Raw genomic sequence first — 26,839 nt, 5'->3', positions numbered from 1 at the left:
CAGTTAAAGTCAATGGGAGCTATAGGCACTCGGCATCTTTGGGAATCAGTTAACACTTTGCGCACAAATATACATCCTAATAAAGCAGAACCTCTGTGTATTTTCTTAACCCCTTCTGTGTTGTGGCAAACTTGTCCGCTGCAGCAATTTTAAGAGGTTTCAAGTTAATCACATTCATCTCTCTGTACCCTTTGAGATACACAGTGTCTGGTTGCCCCAGTCCAGGATGGGCTAATGCCATGCCCACGAGTCTGTTCATGCCCTTCCTTGGAGGTACAGTTTTATTCTTCAACACAGAAGTTAAACAAAGCTGTTCTTGGTCTTCACCTAATCAGGCTGCTTCTCTCTCTCCTTAGGCCCTGGTCTTGAGGCCTGTAACAGGAATCCATCCCACTCCTGCAGCAATCCTCTTCTACCGAATCACTTCTTGTCTTTTTTATGATCAAGTGCTCAATTTCAGTTTAGAAATAACTGGTCAGTCACAGGTGAGATTAGGCCCAACTCCAATTGACAGTCTGGCCACCCTGTGAAAGGTAATTGTCCTGCAAACTGTAGGTTACTCCTGGCACTCCCTTGAGACCACATACATCTTAAACAAACACATCTTAAATGACACAAAGATTCTTGGTCATAAAATTCTACAGAGAATGCACACAAAGAGATGATTTGTATTGCTGCTTACTCATTTCTATTTCATTTAATAAAACAAATCCCAAAATGTACGGGCCTATGCAATACCACATACCAAAAAAAACACATGCCAAAAAAACTCTCTGAGTCACCCATCATAAACAAAATATTCTTCCCTCACTACATATGTCCCCCTGTAGGGAGTATGGGAAATTATGTAGCACTTTCAGCAGTTCTGGCAGGTCAAAAATTCAGGTTCTCTTGGCTCTCGAAGAGGAACCAATCTGAGAATCAAGGGCATTTGATTGAATATGTCCAGCCACCAACCTTTCTCATTCAAACCAGAGACTGCAGAGTGCATGCACTTTTGCAGCTGCCATAGGATCACACAAGGAGAGAGGCCTCTTTAAGAGTAACTGGGACCATGGTGCTTGCAAACACATTTTTAAAAGCAGCCACTGGGTTTAGGTGCATCAGTTCCTGGCACAAGACTCTGGATTGAATTCAGAACTCCCGAGCACCTTCTGCTCCTACCAGGTTCAGATGGAGATGTGGTGCTCAGCACATCCGAAACTAGACTCAATAACTTTCCAATCAGGGGGCTGCCAAATTTTAAGACATTCAATAGTCACTTTGAAAATGTGGCCTGAGGGGGCAGATGTGTGCCAACCTCTTAAATGTCACCTGGAAACCACTGGACATTGTTCCATCAGCCGAAAGCACATTACCCCTGCCTCACAACTGGCCAATAGCACTAATTTCAACATGAGCTGGCTCCCAGCCACACAAACAGTTAGTAAATTGTTCCAGTTTCAAACCGTCCTATGCCACAGAGTCATATATTCCAATGCCAGAAGGATCTTTCAATCTGATCTCCTGCATGATACAGACACTATCATCATCCGGTTACTTTTGCATGAAGCATAATAGGGGTAGCTTGTGTTTGACAAAATGCTAAAATGTGTAATAAGCCATTGTAGATGGGACCTATGAAATGGTGTTATAACATCATTTGCCTATCAAAAATTGCTTGTCCGCACAGTTCCCGAGAGCCATGCTAGCCAGCAGAAGTGGTAATTAAAGCACAGCTGTAGCAATCACCATATTAATACCTAGAGAGGGCTATTGTTCACATGGCACCAATTTAAGTCAGGACATGCAGCAAGATTCACAGATAGGATCAGATGTTTCCTGTAAAAATTATGTACTAGTCCATGAATTGGAGCCAATCCACACATTGGATAGGGACTGCCTTGCTTTTGACACTCATGCAGTATCCTCTAAACCAATTTATACTCCAGCGTCGGTGGTAGCCACAGATTATACTATCCCTGCAAACTACTGGGGCTTGCCTAGCTGCAATGCAGCAACTTACCTCAGCTACAATCTGATTTACAAGGGTTTTGTAGCAGGCCCCTAACAATGATTCACTTTCTGGCCTTTCAAAGGAACGACAAACATTACCAAACCTCTTGGAACATGTCATGCTAGAAGCAGGACGTTCTTACTCTGTTCTTCGTAACTCTTAGCCAAAGCCAAATATTGTGGCTGAGTGCTTGTCTACACAAGGGGTTAAAACCAGACTAAGTCAAGTAAATCCAGTCAAAAAATGCTTGCGTACACAAAGTGGAATCCATCACAGTGCACCAACTCTGCATTTATCAAAAACTACGGAGTCCTTTTCTGAAGTGCACTACATTTGCTGCAAGTTGAAACAGTTTGCTCTGCTGTTCATGTGCACCTGATGTTGCTGTTGAGCAAGGCCAGATAAAGAGAAAGCAGCTCAGTGAACCAATACTAAAACCAAAGATGACCAGAAATAATCTGGCAAGGGACTTATAACCTACTAATTTTCTAAGGAACTGGGTAGGATTTTGCCTAAATACATAACCATGCAACCCAGGAAGATTCTGGAAGCTTCTGACTCCTCTTCTCCATCCCCCCCAAGGACAACCAGCAACACTCCTCAGAGGATAAGCATGAAGAGGCCAGTGGGGAACAGTTCCCCTGAGAACAAAGATCTCTTAGGATTCAGGACCCTGATGTCAACCAGGTAAAGAGACAACCCTATTCCTGCCCTGCAACAACAACAGCCCAAATCCCACCCAGAAACCCAGGCTGGATGGAATTACAGTGAGTAAGTATATTTACCATGTTATATTATTTGTGCTAGAGTTCCACAATAGCTTCTGTTTCAGGTGACCCACTGCCACAGCTGTTTTAGACAGATGTGATCTAGGAGACTTTCCAAGCCCCCAGCTCTTTTCTCCCTCCCTCTATCCATGCTGTCTGCTCACCCTTCACCCCTGCAAACATTTCCAATGACCCTGTTCCACCTAGGTAATCGACATGGTAAACCCCAATCATTGTCCATTTTCATGCCAGGCTATGCCCTTTGATCTATTTTCCTTTCTCCTCACTTCATTCCGAATCTTAATGAATCCCCCTGACCAGAAAACACCCCAAGCTGGTGGTGTTCTAACATAGTGGTCACTTGGATGAGTAGCAGACTCATTGCCTGCCACTGCCACAGAGAGAAATAGAAAGATCTACTCGGCAAGAACAGACCCAATACATTTGCACTCTAGGTATCTATAAATTACTCAGACCTACCAATTATTCCTATGAGCCTTTTTCAGACAGAGAACCTCCATTTTTTTTCCTTTTCTTTCCTATATACTTTGCAACTTGCACTCTGCAAGGCCTGTATCATGACGCTTTCCCCTCTGGCTGAGGGAGGGCTCTGACTGAGAGAAGGCTAAGTGGCATTCTCGAGTTTCTCATCTCAGCTACTCAGGCTTCTGCCCCCGGGACTGTCAACCTTTGATTTCAGGGTGGTTGCTAGATTCCCAAACCAGCCTCGGTGCTGGCTCCAAATGTTATGCAATCTTGGAGAAAACAAAACTGAAGGTGTCCCTTTAAAAAGTACTCACAGCTAGAACCCTTATGTAACAAATGCACAGATTCAAGTTCAGCCTACGTTAATTTTTTAAAAGTAAGGGCAGCTGAGGACAGGCTCATCTGCTGGGACGTGTGAGATGTGTGACAAAATGGTTGTGTTCATTCTAAAAAAACAAACTGAATACCATGGGAGCCATTTGAGGCAAACGAGTAACTTTCACTGGCTGTTCAGTAATTTTAGTGGCATGACATCAGCTAGCGTTTTTAGAAGGGGCAGAAGTCTGTGTGTCTTACAAAGCCTCCTGGCTTTGCAAAATGTTACTATTCAGTGATTAGCTCTCCTAGAATTCTTGACTTCAAGAGTACCCTTATTTGTAAACTATCATTTGAGAAGGTGTTCATTACAGAAAAGCATGTGCCAATGCCAAGAACCAAGGTCTCTCTACTTTTGGAATGACACACTCACAGCTCTCTGTTTCAGCACTTGGCAGGGTAAGGATATGGAAAATAAAGCCACAGCATGACCAGATTTGCAGTCCTGCTAACAAGGACAGTGCCTGAAATAGCACCTCAGAAGGACAGAGGCCTCTGAAAGTACTGTGTGCTCAGTAACAGAAAGGGATGAGGGCAACAGGAGCAAAACCTAGAAGCATTAACTTGGGTGCCATTGGATACAATTTGAACAGGAAATGGATCTTGCCTGTCACTCTAATGGCTGTTGGGACAAAGAATTTAAAAATCAACCATCCTCACAGAAATAACAGTCCCTCAGCTCCCAAGAAAATGGGTTGTGTTTATGCAAACATATTTGGTTAATACATTCCAGGCCAAACTAACCCCCTTAATCTAAATTCTTGTCTACATCCTTATAATCTCTCTCACTCAGTCTAGGAATGTATTTATACTGCCCTGGTCACTGGTATTTATTTGCATAGTGTCCATATCATCAAACAGACATAAGAGTATTCTTTAGCGATCATGGACAATAAGGAACTAATACCTTCAGTCCCCTGTGCAAATTCCCAGGTCAGCTCTAGGGCCAGGTAGCACACTATATAGGATACCATGGTGGGGGTATAATCCTCTATGCAATTCAATGGCATGGCTCAAATCCCTATAGAAAGAGAGGGTAACTGCATCAGACTAAGTAGAAATCACCCATCAGGTAAAGATGTGTGACTATATAAACAGTGAACAGCATTAAAAATGCCAAATGGAATGGTGAACTTCAAAGAACAGACATCCCCTCAAGCTCAGTTTCAATGTGCCTAAAAATTACCCTATGCAAGGAATTTGAGTTCACTGAATTCAGGGACTAAAGAAAGAGGAAAAACAAAGGTCCTTCACCCTCCCTATCCATTTGTGGGAGTTAAAAGACACAAGATAAGCAAGGAACAGCACGGATAAGTTTCCTCATTAACCTCTTGCAGGTTTAACATTTCTTCATTAAACCAAAAATATGTGACCCATTGTGGCTAAAAGTGTACTCCTGCCACCCAGTGGTAAAAACCTATCCTTTTGAAAACAGCAGGTCAATTGCATCAGGGTCAATCAGATCTAGAGAACAGAGCAAGGCCTTTTCAGGGTCATTACTAGTATTTATTATTTGAATGGACCAAAGCCCCCCTGGGCTAGGTGCTGCACTGAAACAACCCAAAAAGTGAGAAAATGATTGACAACAGAGGCAGAGGTTCTTATAAAGAAACAAACTCTCTCTCTAATCAGCTGCAAAGCAGTTACCTATGCTTTGCTCCTAACTTGCAACACAGTTTGCCTGACTGCATCCAAATCTTATATTGGGGTCTAGATGATCAGATGGGCCCTGCATTCACCAATATCCCCAATGCAGCTTTCGTCCATCCACTCTTGAAGCTTGAGGGTATTTCATATATATTTTTTTATAGTGAATTCTCCTTCATCATCGGAAAGCCCTATTGCAGGCAATGCATTGTGTACATTTATGCTATAACAGCCTTTTTATGCTCATTAATATATTTTTCAAATACAGAAATTCTGTGATTAGGACTAAATTTAAAAAAAAAAAAAAAAGGTAAAATGGGCAGCCCCAGAGGAGATGTGGGAGCTCAGCATGTTTCAGGATCAGGCTCTTCATTTTCTGTAAAATTTGACAAGCCCTCAAAATGTGTTATTTTCAGATTTCTAATGAGACGTCTGGCACCTTATCATTTAGAAATGGAGGTGAGCTGCCCTCAAACCCCTTGCCGCTGCTGGTGAGCAACGGACTTATTTTTTTCTAAGCATAATCCTGTTGCATCCGTTTTCTGAACTTAGGGCACACATTATGTGTGGCAATATATGCTGTATGCATGAGCGGGTGCAGGAAAATGGGGACTGGGATGAGTGAACTCTGCATTGCACATAAAATGACCTTATTTTTATTTGCAACTGTAATGTACTGTTTAAGTTTCGAAAATCTATCTGATTAATAGATGACAATGTAATTTAAAAACTAGGCAATTAAACTTTATTAATATAACTGTGTAGGAAAAACAGAAATGAATACGGGAAGAAATTAACCCCGTGCAGAGACTAAGCATAAAGACTTTCCATCACTTTAGTCCCCCTAAACCCATTTTGATCATTTAACTGTCTTATGCAGAGACGTAAATTTCACCCCAATGAGTAAATGTATCTCTGTTGTAGCAAAAGGACCCACCCATGCTCTCAGAAACTAACATAAATCTGCTCAGAAAGGTTGCCATGTTAGTCTGTAGCCTCACAAAAAAGAGAGTCTTGTAGCACATTAAAGACTAAATTTTATTTATTAGGTAAAAAGGTTTCATGGATAGGACCCACTTCTTTAGATTTTTGTTAAATCTGATTATTCAGGGTTACAGCAGGCATGGCTGAGTCCAGAATTTGGCCCAAGCAATACTGATCACAATTAACGATGTTAATTTGAAAATCTATTTAGTTTTAGTGTCTCTATTATTTTGTTTTAATTTAATGTAGGTTTACAGATGTTTATTGCTGCTCCAGAACAACCCTTAAAACTAACTAATCTTTCAGCTTGGGACATTCTCCAGGGAAACATTTTAATTAAATAAAGTCATGGCAAAGTAGGTTATCAGTTAATGACACAAAGTCCCATCTAAGTAGATCTGAGCTCTAGTAATAGCTAACATTTTCAGACCTTTCCAACCATATTTCTATTTGACACATTAGACAGGTTGCTTTGTGAAATATATAAACACCAAGAAAAATCTCTCCTCCATTTCTTGGGTGAAACTAACCAGAGCTCTACTCCAAGCAGGCATGTTGCCCGAGCTCTCTGCATTGACTTTTGTGCCAATCAAATAAAACAAACATCAGTCTGGTTGCTGCCAGAATGCACTCCTTCGCTGTCAGAGATTCCCAAAGCAGCAGTGCAATACGTGTGATTAAAGGATAATTTCTTCCGCAACCCTCTGAGGGGAAAGGCAGGCTCTATTAGCCGTCAGTAGGAGACAGATTCGTAATAGCTAGAAATGAGTTGTAGTGGTCTGAAAGAGCTTCAGTACAGTCGGTACTTGGATCAAAATGGGAAAGATGGTTTTGCTTATCCAACATACATCTCCATATTGAAACAGAGCTATTCTACACTGGTCTGCCCAGTGCCCACTAAAGTCAATGGGAATCTTTCTGTTGGTTTCAGTGGTCTTTTGAGCAGACCCTGTACGAGCTAGAATGATCCAACAGGGTTTTTTCCTGCCCCAAAATTTAGTTTGTTGAGATTGCAGAGTTGTGCCATGGAGTGGAGCCTGCTCAGCGTCATTTCATTCTCTAACGAGACTCTCCAGGCCAGAGACCCCTCACTAACCAGTTCAGAAGATTAAGAGGAGAAGGGAGGATGGAAATATGCCAGCAGAATAACACTGGCACAGGCTTTGTTTCCAGGAAACATGGCACAGCATGTTTTCCTTGCCACTGCAGTTTTGTTAAGGAGCTTGGACTGAGGTGGGATTGTGCCACATCAGTGGGGATGTTGATGTTAGGTGTGGAACTTGCTGGAACCTTTGCCTTGCCCCTACTCCTGTCAGTGGAATAGAGAAACTGCGCCTACAGCAAGTTGTGAAGGAACTGTCTGTGGATGTTGCACTATACACTCAGCACTGCTTATACCTGGGGAGGATAAATACTCAAGACGACTCTATTTTCCCTGGCCACGCTGCCTAGCATCCAGGGAGCTATGTGGAAGCTGCTCCATACTCACAGGAGTCTGAAAGCAGTAAAAAAGCTGGGTGAGGAAGGGGTGACTTCTTGCCAGGGACAGGATGCGCTTCTCAGTCATGGTGCATTCCACATCGTCATCCTGGAGAATAATGTCCTTCTTCAGCACCTTCACTGCATACAGCTGGTCGGTCGCTTTCACTTTGGCAAGCATCACCTAAACCAAAGCAGAAGAGTGAACTGTACAAACTAAATCCTGCCCTCTCCCTGATATGTATGGCAGGAGGACACAGGGGCCTCTCAGCTCACCTGGTAGGAGATGGCAGGCAGCACACAAGGAGGCATTAGGCACAAGGAAGTCAATGTCAGCAGGTGTGGTGGTCACCAGTGTAACCATATAGTGACAAACCTAGCAGGCATGTGTGCTGCCACAATAGCAGGCCTTAGCTGGTAGATACTGGCATGTAGCTTGCTCAGTGCTATAAATGGCAGCAAATTTCTCTTAGATCTGCCCAGTAATATCCTCCCAAGTGCCAGCCGGAATCCTCTACCAAAAAACACACAATAAGTAGTGCCTTTTGTCCTACTCTGCTGCACAGTTTGGCCCATTCACTGATTCTGACTGTGCCACTTGCTCTGAGGCACCAAGGAAAAAAGTAGGCGCAAGTTTGCATGTAGATGGAGAGTGAGATCTGAACCACATTGAGCTCCTACACTAACACATGGCATCCTTTAAAGAAAAAATTCACCTGCCCAAGGAAACTTTGCACAAGGGAGCACTAAAGCAGCAATGTATTTGCCAGCTCTTATGCTACCTTGCATGTTAAAATTATTCTTCCGATTGGGGCTGTTTTCCTTTTTTGTCATAGGCAATGTTTCAGTTTGTGTCTGGTTTACATTCCCTCTCTCTCCCCCCCATTTCCCTCCTTAGCTGATCTTTCTGCATCCTTTATGTATAATCATCCAGATATTCATATGTGCTGAGCTGCCATGCAGCCCCCCAACTGATTTCCTGTCATGCTTCTCCTGAGTGGGGTCTTACCTTTTATCTGTGTTGGGAAGCACCTTATGTACTTGGGAGTCATTAAAACAATAAATACCACCACCAGCACCCCTTCTTGAAGAGCCAGGAATAAAACTCACCTTCCCAAAACTGCCCTTTCCCAACACTCGGATGAAGGTTAAGTCTTTGATCCCGAGCCTGCTTGCTGAACTTCCACTCACACAGTTGCCATCTTTTGGGCTTTCTTTCCTGGGGCGCCTCAGCGTGGACCTTGAAACTAATTTCTGCAGAGGAAAATAACTCTTGAGTTTTCTGAAAACCATATCCCACATATGACATGCCACTGTGTTTACTAATGACGTATATCTGTCTGGAGGCAGCTGCTGTGCTCAGCCACATTGTACTGTCGCTGAAATGGCAAATAAGTTGGGCATAATATCACCACAGACATCTTGTGCAACAAGCCCACCTGCCAATGGCAACAGCCATCACGAAACATCAGAACTGGGTTCTTGCTCTTTGTGTTTTACCTTGTAAAGTCACTTTGCTAAACCCAACGGACAAGCCTGACCTCTCTGCTTTGGAAATGGGAGAGATCCATGAGAAAACCTCCATGTCTCCCATCTAAATTGCAGGGAGATTTATAAATATGGCTACCTAATACCTTGCAGCATATATGGTATTCACTACATTTGGAACCCAAAAGATCTGCGTCTAAGCCACGTCCTCTCAGCCTCCCTTCCCACTCCAAGCTACCTCCCTGTCGCTGGGCTGGAGTCTTCCGCCTTCAACATAAATTCCACTGGAGCTGTCTCCTCCCTAACTAAAGAACAGATCCACTTTGATGGCGTGTCCCTTATGTTTTCAAGAATACTGTCGGTATCAATATCTTTCTACAGCTATTACTTTTGCAGTAGTTATATCAAGTCAATATCCAGGGCTTTCTGTTCATGGTTCTTTATATGCAGGTGCATAGACAAGTCCCAAATACTTAGAAAATAATGGAAACTCTTGCTTTTTTTTTTTTTTTATCATTTGAACTAAGTCACACACACACTGATTTCTTGAGCTCCACCTTGTGACTGTTCCATGCAAACCAAAATTCTCAGTTGCACAATGAGACCTCTGACAAGGCCAATGTTAGAGTAACTGAAAATCCAGCCATGCAGAATGAAACAAAACTATTTGGAAAAAATCCACAAATCCTTAGCAAAAATAGAGCTAGAGGAACTTAACTCTCGTACATTGGCAAAAGTCATCAGCTCTAATAACTTAAGTGCAGCCTTGACTTCACAAAGAATTAGGAAAGCCCACTGTATACCAGGGCACAGATATTTTGTGTCCAGCATGCACTAACAGAATAGTCAGGCAGACAAATGGGTTTTTTTTACCTTAGCTTATTTCTACTTATATACAGACACTCTTTAATCTTTTTTTCCTGAATATGAATGATCTTCATGTAGAATTGTAGCTTTTCTCTTCATAAAACCCCAAGGACATTTTACATCAGCTGGAGTGTCTTCAGCAGTGTCTTCCCTAGAGCTCAGTAATAAACAAATGCTCAAACAATTCAAAGATTGTGACAGTCTCACATGCAGGCTGCACAGAAAGTACTGCAACAGGGTCTCCTGCTTTTATATGGAGTTTATCACAGCACTATAAACAGTTTTTCCATTTTCTGCATTTGTCATCTTTGGAATTCATGTAGTATATCTGAGTTTTGTGTAGTAGAGGTGTTTCATTCAATAATCATATTGTCCTCTGGATATGCCAGACTCCTAAAATGAGGGGAAGGCTCAGAGCAAACTGCTTCATTTGGCCCTTCCCACCTTGGCCAGCCTGGCTTATTTTCAAAAATATTTACAGTCATTTGAACATTCTGTTACATAAAAATGTATATCAGTCTAAAAATTATAGAATATTTTAATATACATGATTACACAGTGCACACTCAGCCCCCAATCCTGCAAACTCTTAGGCACAACAGGACTCAAATACTCAAAATTAGGTGTGTGTATAACGTCTGCAGGAGAGGGGCTTTATAGAACCCTTTATATCCCTGGCGAGTTCTCCTATTTATATGATCTGTTGGCTGAAGGGACAGCAGTAGCTTTTCATCTACAGCAGGTCTTCACTAGACTTGAAAGTCAATTTCAGATATGTAGTTCTAGCTACAGCAATTGTGTAGCTAGAATCGATATAACAGAAATCAACCTACCTGACTGTCTTCACTAAGGAAGACTGATGTGAGCATTTATCCTGGCAACCTCCCTTACTCCTTGCAATAGCAAGGAGTACAGGGGTTAACTGCCGACCCCACATAGATTGATTTCACATATCTTTTACCAGATGCGTGAAATCAAACTCTGGAAGATTGACCCTGACTTGGATCTCCCTGGAAGTGTAGACTAACTTCAGTAAATAATATCTTGTTCTCATATAGCATTTCCCATCCATAGATGTTAAAGCTCTGTGCAAAAAAAGCTGAGCATCCAGAATCCTTATTTTATTAGTTGGCTACACCGAGACAGAGGAAGATGCAGTGATTTGCCCACGATCAGCCAGAAAACCAGTGGCAGAACTGGGACAAGAACTAGAACTCCTGCTCTATTCACAAGGCTATCAGCCTATTTGCTAGTGGCCACGTCCCTGAACAACACTGACCTTTAAACAAAATTTTAAACTGGCTTCTCCTTTCATTTGTACCAATCAACAGCTCAACTGCTGTAAGTGTGGGAAGAGAACAGGGCCCTTGATTTTGCCACATTTTACACTAATCTAACAGGAAGAAACACACATCAAAGCCTTTGCCAACATAAGCTCTGAAACTGAACATTCACCATCAAGGTGAAGTGATGCATTTGCTGAACGTCACAGAACGAAAGACAAATTGCCCCTTAATGCCTCTCATTCTAACCAAAGCCCTCAGCTTCTCTGGCAGTTGCAAGTGAATGACACAGCTGAAAACTATGGTTAAAAAAAAGGAGAAATGTCTCACCGAATTTGGAGAAATGTTTCCTGGCTGTAGGCCCATGCATGCTAAGGTTTTGGCCAGTTCTGCTGCATTTACCCCACAGTTGGGCGCCACGTTGGCTTGGCATCTGATATGTACATTCATTTTACACACTGAAGGAGTGAAAAATAAAAACAAATGAACAATTGGAACAATGCTGAGATAAAGGTTCAGAAAGTTAGTGCTGAAAAATAGCATGGGTTAAAGGACTAAAGTAGTGAGGGAGGTCTAGGTAAGATATTAGGGAAACTATATTACTAGAAGAGGAAGGAATCTCAATCCATAGAGCTTTTTAGGGCTAGGGTTGACAAAGCCCTGGCTGGAATTATTTAGCTGTGGTTGCTCCTGCTTTGAGCAGGGACTTGGACTAGATGACGTCTTGAAAGCCCTTCCAACCCTAAATTTCTATGATTTCCCTCCTGATCATCTACATTATTGCCTTGATCTTGTGCTACTGAAGCCAAAAAGACATTTGCCAAAGGAACGTGTAGTGGAAGCAGGATCAGAGCTCCTATGATAGAACAAGTCTATGTAAATTAAGAGACTGTTTACTTGAAACTATCCCATATGGTGCAGTCTGGTCATGTGTTCATTTGTGTACACATCTGAGCATGGAAGGCTCAAGGGGTTCATACGCTATTTTACAGCAATACCCATTCATATAAATTAGCTCCAGGATGCCAAGGAATCTAGTGACACACTTCAACAGCCGCTTACAAAACAGCTGGGAAAATAAATAATATTTCAATTCATTGGGCAAACTGAAAATTTTAAAAGCAGTATCAGTGAACCAAAATGTTTAAAAAAAAAGATCTTTTGTATTCAACAAAATATTTCACTTAGTTGGAAAAAAAAGAGCCTTAAAATAATAAAATTAAAATCATTCTGTTTCAAAACTTTTGAAGCAAAACCTTGGATTTTTTAAATTTTGAAATGATATGTAGAAACTTGCTTCAATTGATCTTAAAATATTAAATATTAAACTAACTACTACTAACAACAATGAACCACTCAGCTAATTTGAGACAAAAATGCATGTTTCATTTAATCTGAATCTGCACATTTTGTGGCAAAAAATATTTTGTCTAAAATGTCTGCTCAACTCTAATTTACAATTATCTAGTTTTACATCCATATTTTTCAAAAGAATTTTAAACACACACACACATACACACAGCACTGGGGAGTTAAAGGCAAATGGAGACAGAGCATTTGTTACTTAAATGGCTTGACAATAAACAGTCATCAAACAACGGCTAAATTAAAGAAAAGGCTTTGCAGACAACCAGCTATGTGACAAAGCGACGTGTTAATAAACAAATACTGATGACTTTTCCCTTGTTAGTACTTTTTCTACTGTACCCATAAGCTGTGTGAGTGAAAGAAAATTTGGACAGATGGTAGAAATTAGAATAATCATTTCAGCTTGACAAGGATCACAGGTGTAGTCATGTTAGTCTGTACCTGCACAAACAAGCGACAAAAGGACCTGTGGAACCTTATAGACGAGCAGAATGATTGGAGCAAAAGCTTTTGTAGGCAAAGACCCACTGACAAAGTGCATCTGATGAAGTGGGTCTTTGCCCACAAAAAAACTTATTCTCCAGTCAAACTGTTAGACTATAAGGTACCACAGGGCTTCTTGTTATTTCACCTTTGTAAAACAAGAGCTATGCATCACTTTTATCCATGGACTAGAGAGGAACGTAATACTCTTTCAATAGCCTAAGCTGAAAGATAGAGGAAATTGTGCCATCAACTCTTTGATTTTCCACACATCCATAGAGGTTATTCTAAGAAAGCACGAAAAATAAGGTTTACATACTTTTACACTGCAGTCCTTGTCGCATTATGCCCCACAGCAAAGAACCACAATGGTCACAGAAGGTTGGTACTTTATAGTTGTGGATTCTAAATTTGTGGGGAATGTTGATTCCAAATCTTTGTTCAGAAACCTGAGAAGGAATCAAAAAGAAACACAGGGCAGAAAAAATCAGTGCATACATTGAGCTGATTTTATTAATACAAAGTACAATAACATAAAAGCATTAGGAGCAACTGCAGAATTATTTTTTAAAAAGTCCCAGTTCTGAAAGAAACAGAGAGAAAGCCGTGCTAGTCTATATACTATCAAAACAAACAAGCAGTCAAGTAGCACTTTAAAGACTAACAAAGTAATCTATTTGGTGAGCTTTCAGGGGACAGACCCACTTCTTCAGACCATAGCCATACCAGAACAGACTCAATACTTAAGGTACAGAGAACCAAAAATAGTAATCAAGGTTGACAAATCAGGAAAAAAATGATCAAGGTGAGCAAATCAGAGAGTATAGGGATGGGGGAGGGGGAAGGAGGAAGAAGTCAAGAGTTAGATTAAGCCAAGTATGCAAAAGAGCCCCTATAATGACCCAGAAAAATCACATCCTGGTTCAAACCACATGTTAATGTGTCGAATTTGAGTATAAAAAAGAGTTCAGCAGCCTCTCTTTCAAGACTGTTCTGACAACTCCTGTTCAGTAAAACACAGACTTTTAAGTCATTAACAGAATGGCCCACTCCATTAAAATGTTGGCTGACTGGTTTGTGGATCAGGAGTGTTTTTATGTCTGTTTTGGGCCCATTAACTCTCTGCCTAAGAGAGTTTGAAGTCTGTCCAATATACAAAGCATCTGGGCATTGTTGGCACATGATGGCAACTATCAAGCCATTTTAGTAGTGAATACAAATTATTGCACTTTGCTGTTAATGAATCAGCAGTAAACATTATAAGCTTACATGTCATATGAAAAATAAAGGTATTTAAAAATGCTGAATCTCTGTATGATTTTTAGTACATGGTATTAGTCTTCTCAGGTCTTCCAGAATTATCCATTCTGGTTCCTCCCTCACAACTTCTTATCAACATTTTGGCCTCTGATTTATCTCCTCCAGACACATCACACACACATGGGGTTATCTTGCTTTTCCAGTGTGAATTATTTAGATCACAAATGCAGAACCAAAAATCTTTAAAAAATGTGATGCATACTAAACAAATGGATCCAATTTTATTTTGTGCCTCAACATTTTGGCCCTGGTGGACTGAAAGATGAATCCACATCTTCAGTAATTAAAAAAGAAAGTTGCTAATATACTAACAGGCTTTAAGTCAGTTACACCTCCTGAACATTCTCTCTGTCTCATGTGTAAGAGCTTAGGTCTTTTTTTTTTTTCTTTAAAGTGTTTAATCGCCTTCTTGAGTGATTCAGTATTTGACTAACATTTTAGGATTGGTGAGGAGTCATTTTAAAGTTTCGCTCAACAGTTCTGCTTAGAAATAGTGAGCAATGACATCTGTTTGCATGTTCTGGAAAGAACACTACTGGTTACAATACATCTTTTGTGGTGTAGATTTACTCCATGACAAGTAATATTCCTCACAGATCTTGGACCTGGATGGATACTACAAAACAGAGGATTTATAATTGGAAGTGATCATCTGGGTTAGAGAACAGTTGCCTGCTATCACAGGCAACCCTGTCACATAATCCCATTCATAAATTTATCAAGCTCCTTCATAAAGTAAGTCAGGTTGTTTGTGTTCACTTCTCTGACTAAAGAATTGTTTCAGAGCCTGCTTCTCTCTGATAGGTTGGAATCTGTTTGTAATTTCCAGCCTAACTTTAGCCATGGACTGTTTATACCCATTTCTTCTTGCCTCAACATTGTCCTTGAGGTGAACCAGCTCTTCTTCCTCCCTGCTGCATTTATAAAGTCCAATCTTATCCCTTCTCAGGCTTGGAGTTGGTAGGTTAAAAACACCAAGCTATTTTAATCTCCTCTTGTAGAAAGAGGAGTCTGTATTCTCCTGATTACCCTAGCAGCCCTTCGCTGAATGTCTTCTGGTGTCATCATCAGGGACTGGGATGTGGGCAGCCTGATCTAGCGACTGGAAACAGGAACAGGAACCAGGAGTCAGAGCCAGGACTCGAACAAGGGCACAGGGCTCGGGCAGGCTACAACTGGACAGGAATAAGGGATGAACAAGTCTGGAGCAAGACTGGAAATGGATGTAATTGTTCAGCACCCTAAAACCTAATGCTGCTGCAGACCTGTAGGCTCCTGGCAGCCAACCAGAAAGCCAAGCAGACAGGCTGCCAGTCAATCCAGTAATGCTGACACAGCACAACTCAGCTCATGAGCCAGCCTAGGAGCTGAGCTGCTAGCTCAGGGAAATGAGACCCAGAGTTCTTGATCATTTTGAATTTATCTTTCTTGACCATGGGGAGCCAGAACTGCATCTGGTATGCCTTATTTAGCCTTACCAGTGCTTTGTGCAATGGCAGAAATGCTTCCTAATTTCTAGTAGAAATACCTCACCTGATACAACCTAAATATTATCAAGCTCTAGGAAAGAGACTACCCGGAACAGCCAGATCTGTACCTAAAAGTGTCTGAAACAGAGCAAATTCTACGGAAAAAGAAAGAATTAATAATAATCAAAGAAGATTGAGATGTGATTTGATTTTGGTGCACAAATACTTTCTTTGGGGGGGGAACAAACAGCTTACTAAGGGGCTCTTTCATGACACACACAAAAAAAAGGTGTAACAAGGCATCCAAGACAGAGAAATTTAAACTAGAAATTAGACAACAAACTGCCAAAAGGAGTGACAGAGTCTCCATCTTTGGAAGTCTTCAGATCCTGACTGGATGCAAGTAAAACAGGCTTTTAGTCAAACTCAAATTACTGGGCTCAACAGATGATGAAATTCTACAGCCTCTGTTATACAGCATCAACACAAAAAGCAGTCAAGTAGCACTTTAAAGACTAGCAAAATAGTTTATTCGTTAATAAACAAATAAATAAATAAATAAACCCAATAAACTATTTTGCTAGTCTTTAAAGTGCTACTTGACTGCTTTTTGTTTGGATAGTGTATAGACTGGCACGGCTTCCTCTCTGTTACTGTTATACAGCATGTTAGACCATATAATCTAAATGGTCACATCTGGTCTTAGAATTTGGGAATGGAGATAGTAAACCAAAGAAAAATAAATTCCATTATTTTGCAACCGCTACCACTCACACAAACCTGAAGTTTCAGGAAATCCTATGATGCAAGTAACCAACTGTGACTTTACCTTGCTGTCTGCCTTATTAATATTGTTTTGGCACGTGCAGGCTGTAACAATCAGATGATGGCAACGCTTGTGTACAACACAGGTGCATACTAGGAAACAGAAAAAGTATATTGATTTTTATCAAACAACTTAAAATGTATCAAACAATAAACTGGGTTCTTCTATATTCCATTTAAATCAGCAGGTAATGAAAAGATATGAAAAATGAACATCATGGCGGAGACTTTCAAAGTGGCCTAAAGGATTTGGATACCCAGTTTCTGTTAATTTTAATAGAAATTGGATGCCCAAATCCTCTAAGAAGCTTTGAACATAAGGGAACTTTAAATATAGGGAGATATATACAGAAATGTCAATGTAATATAAACATTACTAACAATGAACTAAATAAATAGGATCACTGAAATCTTGCAATAAAGAGCATTACAGGTGATGTGAACAATGTCATAGAAGACACTGCTTTGAGAAATTTAATATTCCAGACACAGCTCAAGGAAGTGATTCTAGCAAGGGATATTTACAAGGTCAAATGAAACACACTGATGATTGTATCTAGAAGTCCCCCGGTGCCTTATAGCACGCACAAAGGTTTATCAGCAAATGAATACTTTATTTTTGTTGAGCTAGGCAGAAAACGTTTGGTTTCTCTTCCGTTTAAACAAATGTGAACACACTGATGTCCCTGCACACCTCACAAGAGCCAAGCTGCATTACTAGGCTTATTGAAAGACCCTTCATGCAGGAAGCTAACTTAAGTCATATTGCATAGCACTCTAGTGCAAAGGCACAGGGAAAGGGAAAGGCCAAGATTAAATTAATTGAAGAGAATTCAATAAAACAGAAAAAATACCGTAAAAATCAATGCATCCTATCGTTTCATATTAGGCAAAAACAGTAGTTCAAACCACAGTTTCCCTATGAAGTAATTCCACTACTGTCAATTGGTTTTAACTGCACAGATAAAGGAATTATTGCAGGGGAAAAAGGCACCCACCCTGCAGCCTGGAGCCTGAATGCCTAAAGAAGGCATGACACTATGTTGAGGCAACACAGCCTCTAATCTGATATCTCCCACTAGCAGCACAGTGCAGAATCGGGGCCATAGCATGTGGATGCTCCAGCATGCATCTGTATTAGCATGCTCTCATGCAGCCAGCCTGACAGCTGCTAATTCACACCTTATGGGTTGCCTCAGGCAGCAGTATGAATAGTGACTTCACAGAGAGGGCAGACAGCATGGCCCTGGTGGAGGAGATGCAACTCAGTGTTGGAATATTCTATAATATACAGCATAGGGATATAGCACTTTACCTTGGCACTGGTATCCCTGCTTCCCAAACACTCCCCTGTTCAAAACAAAACATGGAACGTAACTCACAATCACACCCCAAAACAGTTTGGCAGTAGTTTTATGAGGGCAGAAACTGAAAGGTGATGGAGCCCAAGCATTCTGATTCCCAAAGGCAACAGCGGGGGGTGACAAGACAACAATGTGCTTTGGCTCACAAAATAGCCAACAAAATACGTCTTTCTTTCCACATTAATCTCTCACTAATAACAAACAGTCCTGAAGTACCTTAAGGTGTGTGTACACAGCAAAGTTATTTCGGAGTAATGTCCGCTATTTCGAAGTAACTTTGGGAGCGTCTATACAGCAAAACCACTATTTTGAAATCATTTCAAAATAGTGGTCATCTTACTTCAAATTCTGTAAAGCTCATTCATGAGGAATAGCACCCATTCTGAAATAGATATTTCAGGATACCGGCTATATAGACAGGGAAAAGGGGTTATTTCAAAACAGGGAGCCTCCAGCACTGGTTCCAGGTGGCCTTAAATGAAATTCAGCATCCAAACAGTATGGATTCTCTATTTCAAAATAGCTGAGCACTATTTTGATAGGCATTTTGTATGTAGACATGCTAATTCGAAGATACTTCAGAAAATCTCTTCTAGAATAGCTTATTCCGAAATAACACTGCGGTGTAGACACAGCCGCATGTAAGACTAACACATTTATTTATTTATTTATTTTGTATTAGCTTTTGTGGGTAGATTTCCTCAGATTTAGAGTTATTTGTGAAGCTACAGACTAATACAGCTACCCCTCTGAGTCTAATCTCTCCCCATATTTCCTTAAGTGCCGACACTGATATCCTGCTAAACAAAACGATTATTAGATGGATCAGACTACATTTGCTCTATAATTGTGTCTGAGGGCCCTATGTTCCATGTGGAAAAAGAGACACACAGCAGAGAGGGAGAGAATCACCTTCCCCATTGTTCCTCTCAGCCATTTCAGTTTAATGGATTGGGTTACTTCTACTTTCTCTTCCCATTTTAGCTCTACATTTATTAACCTGCTCTTTATGCCTTGAATGGTTTTTGTTTTCTCACCCACCCAGCACTCTCTCCTCCTCCTTCAACAAACAGAACTTCCTGCTTTATTCTCACCATCAGTAATCCCCACAACATCAACTGAACTACAGTCCAAGGTCTTGTCTACCCAATAGTCTTACTAACTCAGGCTGTAAGCTCTGTTCCTTAACTAACATTTGTGAAGTACCACATGACTAATTCAGGAGTGACTGCATGGCGGCACACCTATAAGAAAGAGTGTAAAGGTACAGTTATGGGCTAGTCTACACAGTCATTTAGCACATGCCAAGACAGGGTGTAAATCTACAAAGCACCAGCTTGCTTTCTACTAACTCACCAAATGAAGTTAATAGGTAGCAGGTTTAAGACTAATAAAAGGCAGTATTCCTGCATGAAGTGCACAATCACCCTGTGGAACTCCTTTCCAGAGGATGTTTTGAAAACCAGGACATTATCAGGGTTCAAAAAAGAGCTAGATAAATTCATGGAAGTTAGGTCTATTTATACGTATTAGCTAGGATGGGCAGGAATGGTATTCGTAGCCTCTGTCTGTCGGAGGCTGGAAATGGATGACAGGAGAGGGATCAATCAATGATTGCCTATTCTGTTCACTCCCTCTGGGGCATCTGGCATTGGCCTCCGGTGGAAGACAGGATACTGGCCTAGATGGACCTCAGTATGGCTCACAGCATGGAGTCTCCTACTGTGCACTAAAATGTCAGTAGTGCTCTTTGACCTCCTGCTACAGAAGTGGAGTCCACACAGTGACTTGGTGCACAGCAGATCAATGAGCTGTACAATTATAACCTAAAATGACGCTCACTCTCCCTGTGCTTAAATCCTCAGGGGAAGGAAAAGCCCGTGTAGGAGTTGTTTAAGTGATTCTTACCAGATAAACTCCCTGCAGTGAGAGCAATATGTTGGTTGTCGCAAATACGTAGCCATAAATTTGTGCCCATTGACTTGATGTACTCTTCTTCGCATAGCCCTCTGGCGTTTCCGAGTAAAATTTTTAAAAATTCTCTCCCTCTGGAGGGTTCCTGTACAGGAAAAAACAACATTAATATTAATCTATGATTATTCATATAAAATGAATACCACGTTTATTATATATATTGATCTTTATCCTTATTTCACAAAACATTTTCCAAAGTTATCAATCATAATATCCCCAAGTTAAAGACAAGGACACCACAAAGAGAAAATAAATTATTTGTGCCAGGTAAGAGAATAAGACAATAGCAAAGAACCCACAAATTACAAATGCAGCACTCACTGCCGTGTCTACACATGCCCTCCCTTTCGGAAGGCACACGTAAATGACATGGATTGGAAATGGTTAATGAGGCACTGATATGACTACTCAGTGCCTCATTAGCATAATGGTAGCCAGTCATACTTCAAAAGTGCTGCTTTTGAAATGCAAACTAGCTGTGTAGATGTGGGAGCTTTGAAATAAAGCCCAGACTTTGAAATTCCCTTATTCCCAAAATGAATTGGGACTAAGGACTTTTGAAGCCTGGGGTTTATTTCAAAGTGCCCAAGTCTACATAACCAGTTTGCATTTCAAAAGCAGCACTTTTGAAGTGAGACTGTCTTCCATTACGCTAATGAGGCACTAAATATTCATATCAGCACCTCATTAACCAGTTCCAATCCGTGTTATTTACAAGCACCTTCCAAAAGGGAGGGGCATGTGTAGACACAGCCACCAGATTTGTCCTTTCCTAGTTTTTCAGATCAAAGGCATTAGACTTTTACATCACATAAAAGCCACCAATATTGTAATAAACAGGCCACTGTACACATACTGCTGCTTTCCAATGATGGAATCAGAGCTGACCACCTGTGTAGCATATCCAACACACACTGCAGAATACTAATGGAGAGTCTCCTCTTGTGAAAGTGCTCAGGGCCTGGGCCTTGGGATAGGGGGATAAAAGTTCTATTGATGTTGAAGGGGAAGTTCCACATAGTCGTAATGCTCAACATAGTAACAACTCAGGAAACTGTAGAGTTGCAAACTCTTTTTCTTACAAGTTTATCTGAATCTGAAAGTGCAGCTACCACCAGAGGTGATGTGTGTGCCTGTACGGGAGGCATGGAGTCACATCCCCTCCGTCCTCTCCCCTTTTTCTTCCCACTGATTTACTACTTGGCTTACACTGAGCATGTTCAGTAATATCTGCTGAAGTTGCTGCCCTCACTCTGCACACAAACCCACTATTAGCAAGTGCAGGTGTTCTTGGGTACTACCATAACAACCCTCTCCTTAGAATGGTGGGACAAAGTATATACCCTACATACTACTCTACATACTATATACTACTACTACTATATACTATAATCTTTGTACAAGGTGTGTCTTGTAATGTATCATTTGAAAATGCATAATCGGCTGGTTGATATTGTCCTGTTTTCCAGGTAGGTGAAGTTATAAGTTTTCCTATATGATGCTATTATAACATTTCAAACTGAGGCCGGCAAACAGGCCTGTCTGAAATAAAACAATGTGGGCTCTGCTTACTTTGCACATAACCAAACAGCAAACACAGTTATTCAGCCAAAAAGGAGAGAAAGGAAGTTCAAATGATGGCAAAACCAGTGGGGAATATCCTTACCTATGAATACTGTCTCCTGAATGTCAGCTATAAATGTTTTTTAAATGGGTACTGACACTATAAAAAGGAATAAGCACTCCAATGAAGTTAGACAAATAAGACTGTTGATGACATGCAGTGAGAAAACTTGGCTTTCAGTTTAATATAATGTGTTAAGTTAAGCACTAGTTGTGTTTTATCTTTATTTTTCTTGTAACTATTTCTGATTTTTATGCACCATTACTTTGTGGACAACTATCTTGTTTTAATGTTTTACCTAATCCAGTGCATCTAAACTGAAGTGTCTGAAGAACTATTTGAAATAATATGCTGTGGTTATATTATCATCTTAAAGAAATAATGGACTTTGCACACTTCTATTGCCCAGGAGAGGGTGAGCAGTTCAATATATATACTTCTGGGGGTCAATCTAAGACTGGAAGTCAATTGTAGGCACCCTTTACTATAAACATGGCTGGTGAGTGCCAAAGCATGGCTGATACACTGAAGTACAGACATAAGCTGGAAGCAATTTGCATGGTGGAGGCAGATTGTGGGCAGTCCTTACTGGAGGATAAAGCAGCAAAAAGCAGTGTGAAGGCACCTCAGGTTAGAGGGCAGGGATGACACAGCTACGCATTAATCTGGATTGAACCCCGAGCATGTCAAAAATAGGCTGAGAACTTTTTCCATTTTTCAACCAGCTCTGCTCATTAGATGTTTTTTAAAACAAATAAACAAAAAATGTTGCTAACTTGATCAAGGCATGAGGGGAAAGAGTTACACACTACAAGCACATTTCATGGTCCTTTCTGCAAAACAGAGATAGACAAAGCAATACTATCAGCGCTGCAGCCAACCATTTCAACGGGACACTAACCATATGGACACACTGCAGTCTCTCTCATTTCTTGCTATACAGTTGAAGAAGGAAAACTATCAGTAAAACTCAGATTGTTTTCTGCTGGATTCTTCAGTCATTTATGTACATGCTTCCTTTCACTTGCCCAAACTGCAAATTTCATGCCTCATCATATAACTAGGACACTGAAGAGTGCTTGTCTTTAAAGACAGTTTGAATTTTTAAAATGCAACACACACCATAAATCGAGAGTTGACAATTAAACAAAGCAGGGATGTGGTATTATCCAATCACTTAAAAAGAAACTTAGTTTCTTTATAACCAGCTTTCTAGTTAACATAAAGGATATTGCTCAGAAGGACATCAGGAAAAAAATCCCAACATGTGCTTAACTCCCACTGAAGTCAATGGGACATAACACAGGAATTCCCTTATGGAATAGACGCCATGGTCCCTCTAATCCAGTATCTTTTTCCACTAGTGACCTGTCCAGATGTTTCAGAGGAAGCTGTAAATACCTTGCAGCACACAGCAGCCCTGCAGCAGGATAATCTGCACCAACATTAAATCAAACTCTAATTTCTAACAACTGGTTTAAGACCTGAAGCACAACGTTTAGTATCCTTTCCAAATGATTTGTCATCATTAATCCTAGTGACTCTGGAAATTCTTGATCTCTATGAAAGTCTCCAGTCCCTTTTTGAATTTGGCTAAATGACTGGCTGCAGCGACTTCTTGTGGCAATGAATTCCACAAGTTAATTATACATTGTGTGAAAAATATATACTTATATAATTTTAGTGTGACATTTTCTGATTACACCATTGTTCTTGTATTAAGCATATGCTTAAGTGCTTTCCTCAACCAGGGTCAAAAAAATAACAGGAAAGTATCCTGCAGCAGCGTTTAAACACTGATAACCTAAGTCCTGGGCACTGAAAAGTGAATTGAGGAGAAGAGACAATAATGCTTGTAAGCGTCCCATTTATTCCATGCATAATTAAATGGACTAAAGAATAATTTCTGTGTACAGCTTGCTTTCCATCAGTTGTTTCACTGGGAAATCCAGCAGTTCCTGAATTTCACACTTTGTTGCTCATGTTTGCCAGAATTTAAGACTATGTGTTTTTAATTTATCATGTGTATTTCCAATTGTCCTCTCAGTTGCCTTCAGGGATGTGCACTTAAAAATGCACCCCCACCCCATGCCATCCCAATTGGTATTCATCCAATGTGTAATGAAAAGCAATGAGGTTCTTTGCAAAAAGAACCATAATTATTTAGAAGTCAAACTAATTAATCCCACTTAGTGGGATTCAGCTGTGCATTCATGAGCTGGTCCTGATTATTTAAGAGAGGCTGTACTTTTGGGAGTCATCTATTAAGTCAGGCAATTTAAAAACTTCTTTGTTTTCCCACAAAACATCAACACGCTTGCTGGTGCTAAAGTTACACCACCTGCTCATAGCACTGACCATATTTTCAAAGCATTTTATGGGCGTGATAAAATCCTGCACAGCCTTTTGATGCTTTTAACAGTTCTTCAAATTCCCTCAAGGAGCTTTTCTGTGGTTACCAGTTCATAACTGCTTTGACTCAGAACCAGCACACTTATGAATGAGTTACGAGTTATCTATGAGCTACTTCTATATGCTTTGGGGGCAATTTCATCCTGGGAACAAGTAATTAGTAAGCAAAGGTCCCCTCAGCAAGACAATCCTCTGCAGGCTTGAAGGTGGTCATTTCGTTCCCCTCCTCCCAAGTATTTCCTAGGACAGATTTTCCTTAAACTTTTTGAAGAAGATTAAACTTTTTGAAACCATGGAACACCAGACAATAGTTTTTATGCAGAACACCTATGAAAATTTTCTTTACAAAAAAACATATACAGCAAAAACAAAATGGAGTATTTTAATCAGCTATCATGGCAATGGAGAAGTAGCATTGTATCAGGCTTTAATAAATGAAAATATATACTTTAAATTATTTTTCCAAATGTTTGTGGCATATCTGCAAGTTGTTCACAGAATACCAGGGTTTCATGGAACGTACTATAAGAAACACTGTCCTAGGAAACCCATTTAACAGTTCATTCTTGTCTTAGCTCACTGAATAAGGAAGTCCTCTGAAGCTCATAATAGTTTCCTAGGTTTACATTAGTCAAGTCCCACCATAACACAAACACTTGCCTTTTAAATACAATGAATTCCTAAAATACTTAATTCAATAAGCTCTGTTCAAGATATTGCAGAAAATTGTTATACTTGTTATACTTGGCTCTTGAATCTGTCTCATTATTTCTCCTTAAAAGTATTTGAAGACACCAATTTTCCCTTCCAGGTCAAAAGTATGTCCTTTCCCACAACCAGCTTCCTTCAAGATGGCAAAATCCCAGCAAATAATCACTGGGTCCACTTATGTATTCAGAACACCATCCTTCTAGAGACTGTATGTGCAATATAAGAGAGCATATGAGGCTTCCTTGGTTAACACAGAGGGGCTGATGTAAAAGCCCCACTCGTCTATAATTTTAGTGTCACAAATAAAGAGTAATAGAGAGTAATAGCTAGAAAAACCTCACACTGAATTCTGGCCAGTTTCCCACAGAATCTCTCCTCCCAAACTGACAAACTTCCACATTTAACATTTTACAAAACACATTCAAAGGAAAGTAATGATTTGAAAAATTCCAGATTATTTTAGTACTCAAACTTTTAAAACCTTCCAAACTCTGGTAATGGAACTACTGGTATGGTCCAAATTCTGCCATCATATACATGCAAGCAACCACACAAAGAAGTCAAAGGGAGTAGCTGGTACTATGCTGATGGCTAAATTCAGCCATCCATGATAATAGCGTGTTTACTATGCTTGGTTATTTATAAAACTGACTACAGAGAGGAATATTCAGGAGTTTTCCCTCTTTCCAGATACGCACAGTACCTATTCACGTCAGTAAAAATTATCCATGTTGTGGGAACAGAGAATGAATAAACCACTAAGTTATTTGAGGACATATATATGTAAAGGCATGCTAGTCAGCTTCTCAGCAATGTAACGATATTGGAATATCTGCCATATTAGATTAAGTGATTCCAAAATTCTTTGCAACTGAATTTTCTTCTATTTTCTACTGCATACATTTTTAGGTGAATATACCTTAAAGAGTCGAGAGTTCCATAGCTGTAAAATAGATATCATTTTGCTCTCCACTATAGTGAAGCACATATTCACATTTGTCTTTTTACTCCAACAAACTTATGTATTCATACTATTTAGAATGGCATTATGCATTGCTGCCTCTTCCCAATGTTCTCTGCTAGGGCTCTATTCCTCTTTTAATAAAATAAATAAACCTGAATTAATGTTGTCTCTGCTGAAAGGGCCAAATGAGTGAGATGACTGATCAGCATTTGCAGTGTTTATATACTTTATCACAGTATTTGTTTACATTCAGTCCTTATCTTGATTTTATAACTGCGCCAACAAAAGGAAAAAAACCACAGAACAGTTGTTCTAAATGTTATGTTGCATAATCATTTCCTTCAAATGAGATGTGAGAATGATATAGCCAAAGACTGACAGATGTAATTAATCAAAAAATCAGCCTTACTGCTATTGTACCTACTGGTACAATTTATTACTACGCTGGTTTTACAAGTCATATGGGAACAACCTGTGCATGACAATTCCTTCAGGGATGTATTGTTCCTCCCCTACATACACTCACTCACCTGGTGTCTACACTAAACAAAAAAATAAGAGGATTTGATCAAGTAAATAGTTAAATGAAAATGCAAATGGAATCAAATTTAGTCCCAAGATAAAAGTCTCCTCCCACTAGGTAAATACAGAGACATTTATTGAAAATAAACAGAGGCAAATCCAAGATGTTTAATAGAAAAACAATGATTCTGTGACAAAACTTTCTTACAATGACTTAGTAACTTTTAAACCAAGAGCATGCTGCAGATATAATCCTTCAGCCTGATGAATGCAAAGGGCTGAAGATATTTTCTTATGTTTATGCCAAAAACAACAAGAAGTCCTGTGGCATCTTATAGACTAACAGATACTTTGGAGCACAAGCTTTCATGGGCAAAGACCCACTCGTCACCTGCATCTGACAAAGCGCATCTTTGACCACAAAAGCTTAA

The 26,839-nt window shown here is 40.1% G+C and overlaps 1 protein-coding gene across 1 annotated transcript in view; it reads right to left on the bottom strand.

The window, feature by feature from the left end:
- PRKCH (protein kinase C eta) overlaps positions 1–26,839 on the bottom strand; it is a 187,121-nt gene that overhangs the window by 87,543 nt on the left and 72,739 nt on the right. The window contains exons 3-9 of the mRNA XM_074998675.1: positions 20,110–20,260; positions 18,153–18,187; positions 16,842–16,930; positions 13,543–13,672; positions 11,703–11,830; positions 8,845–8,988; positions 7,745–7,918 (exon numbers count right to left, since the gene is read on the bottom strand). Of these exons, the coding sequence (XP_074854776.1) occupies positions 7,745–7,918; positions 8,845–8,988; positions 11,703–11,830; positions 13,543–13,672; positions 16,842–16,930; positions 18,153–18,187; positions 20,110–20,260 (851 nt within the window). The remainder of the gene's footprint in view (positions 1–7,744; positions 7,919–8,844; positions 8,989–11,702; positions 11,831–13,542; positions 13,673–16,841; positions 16,931–18,152; positions 18,188–20,109; positions 20,261–26,839) is intronic.

Source organism: Carettochelys insculpta, chromosome 6, assembly GCF_033958435.1.
Source record: "Carettochelys insculpta isolate YL-2023 chromosome 6, ASM3395843v1, whole genome shotgun sequence".
Classification (NCBI taxonomy): domain Eukaryota; kingdom Metazoa; phylum Chordata; order Testudines; family Carettochelyidae; genus Carettochelys; species Carettochelys insculpta.
The sequence above is the reverse complement of the archived record's forward strand: the minus strand, read 5'-3'. Positions and strand labels throughout refer to the sequence as shown.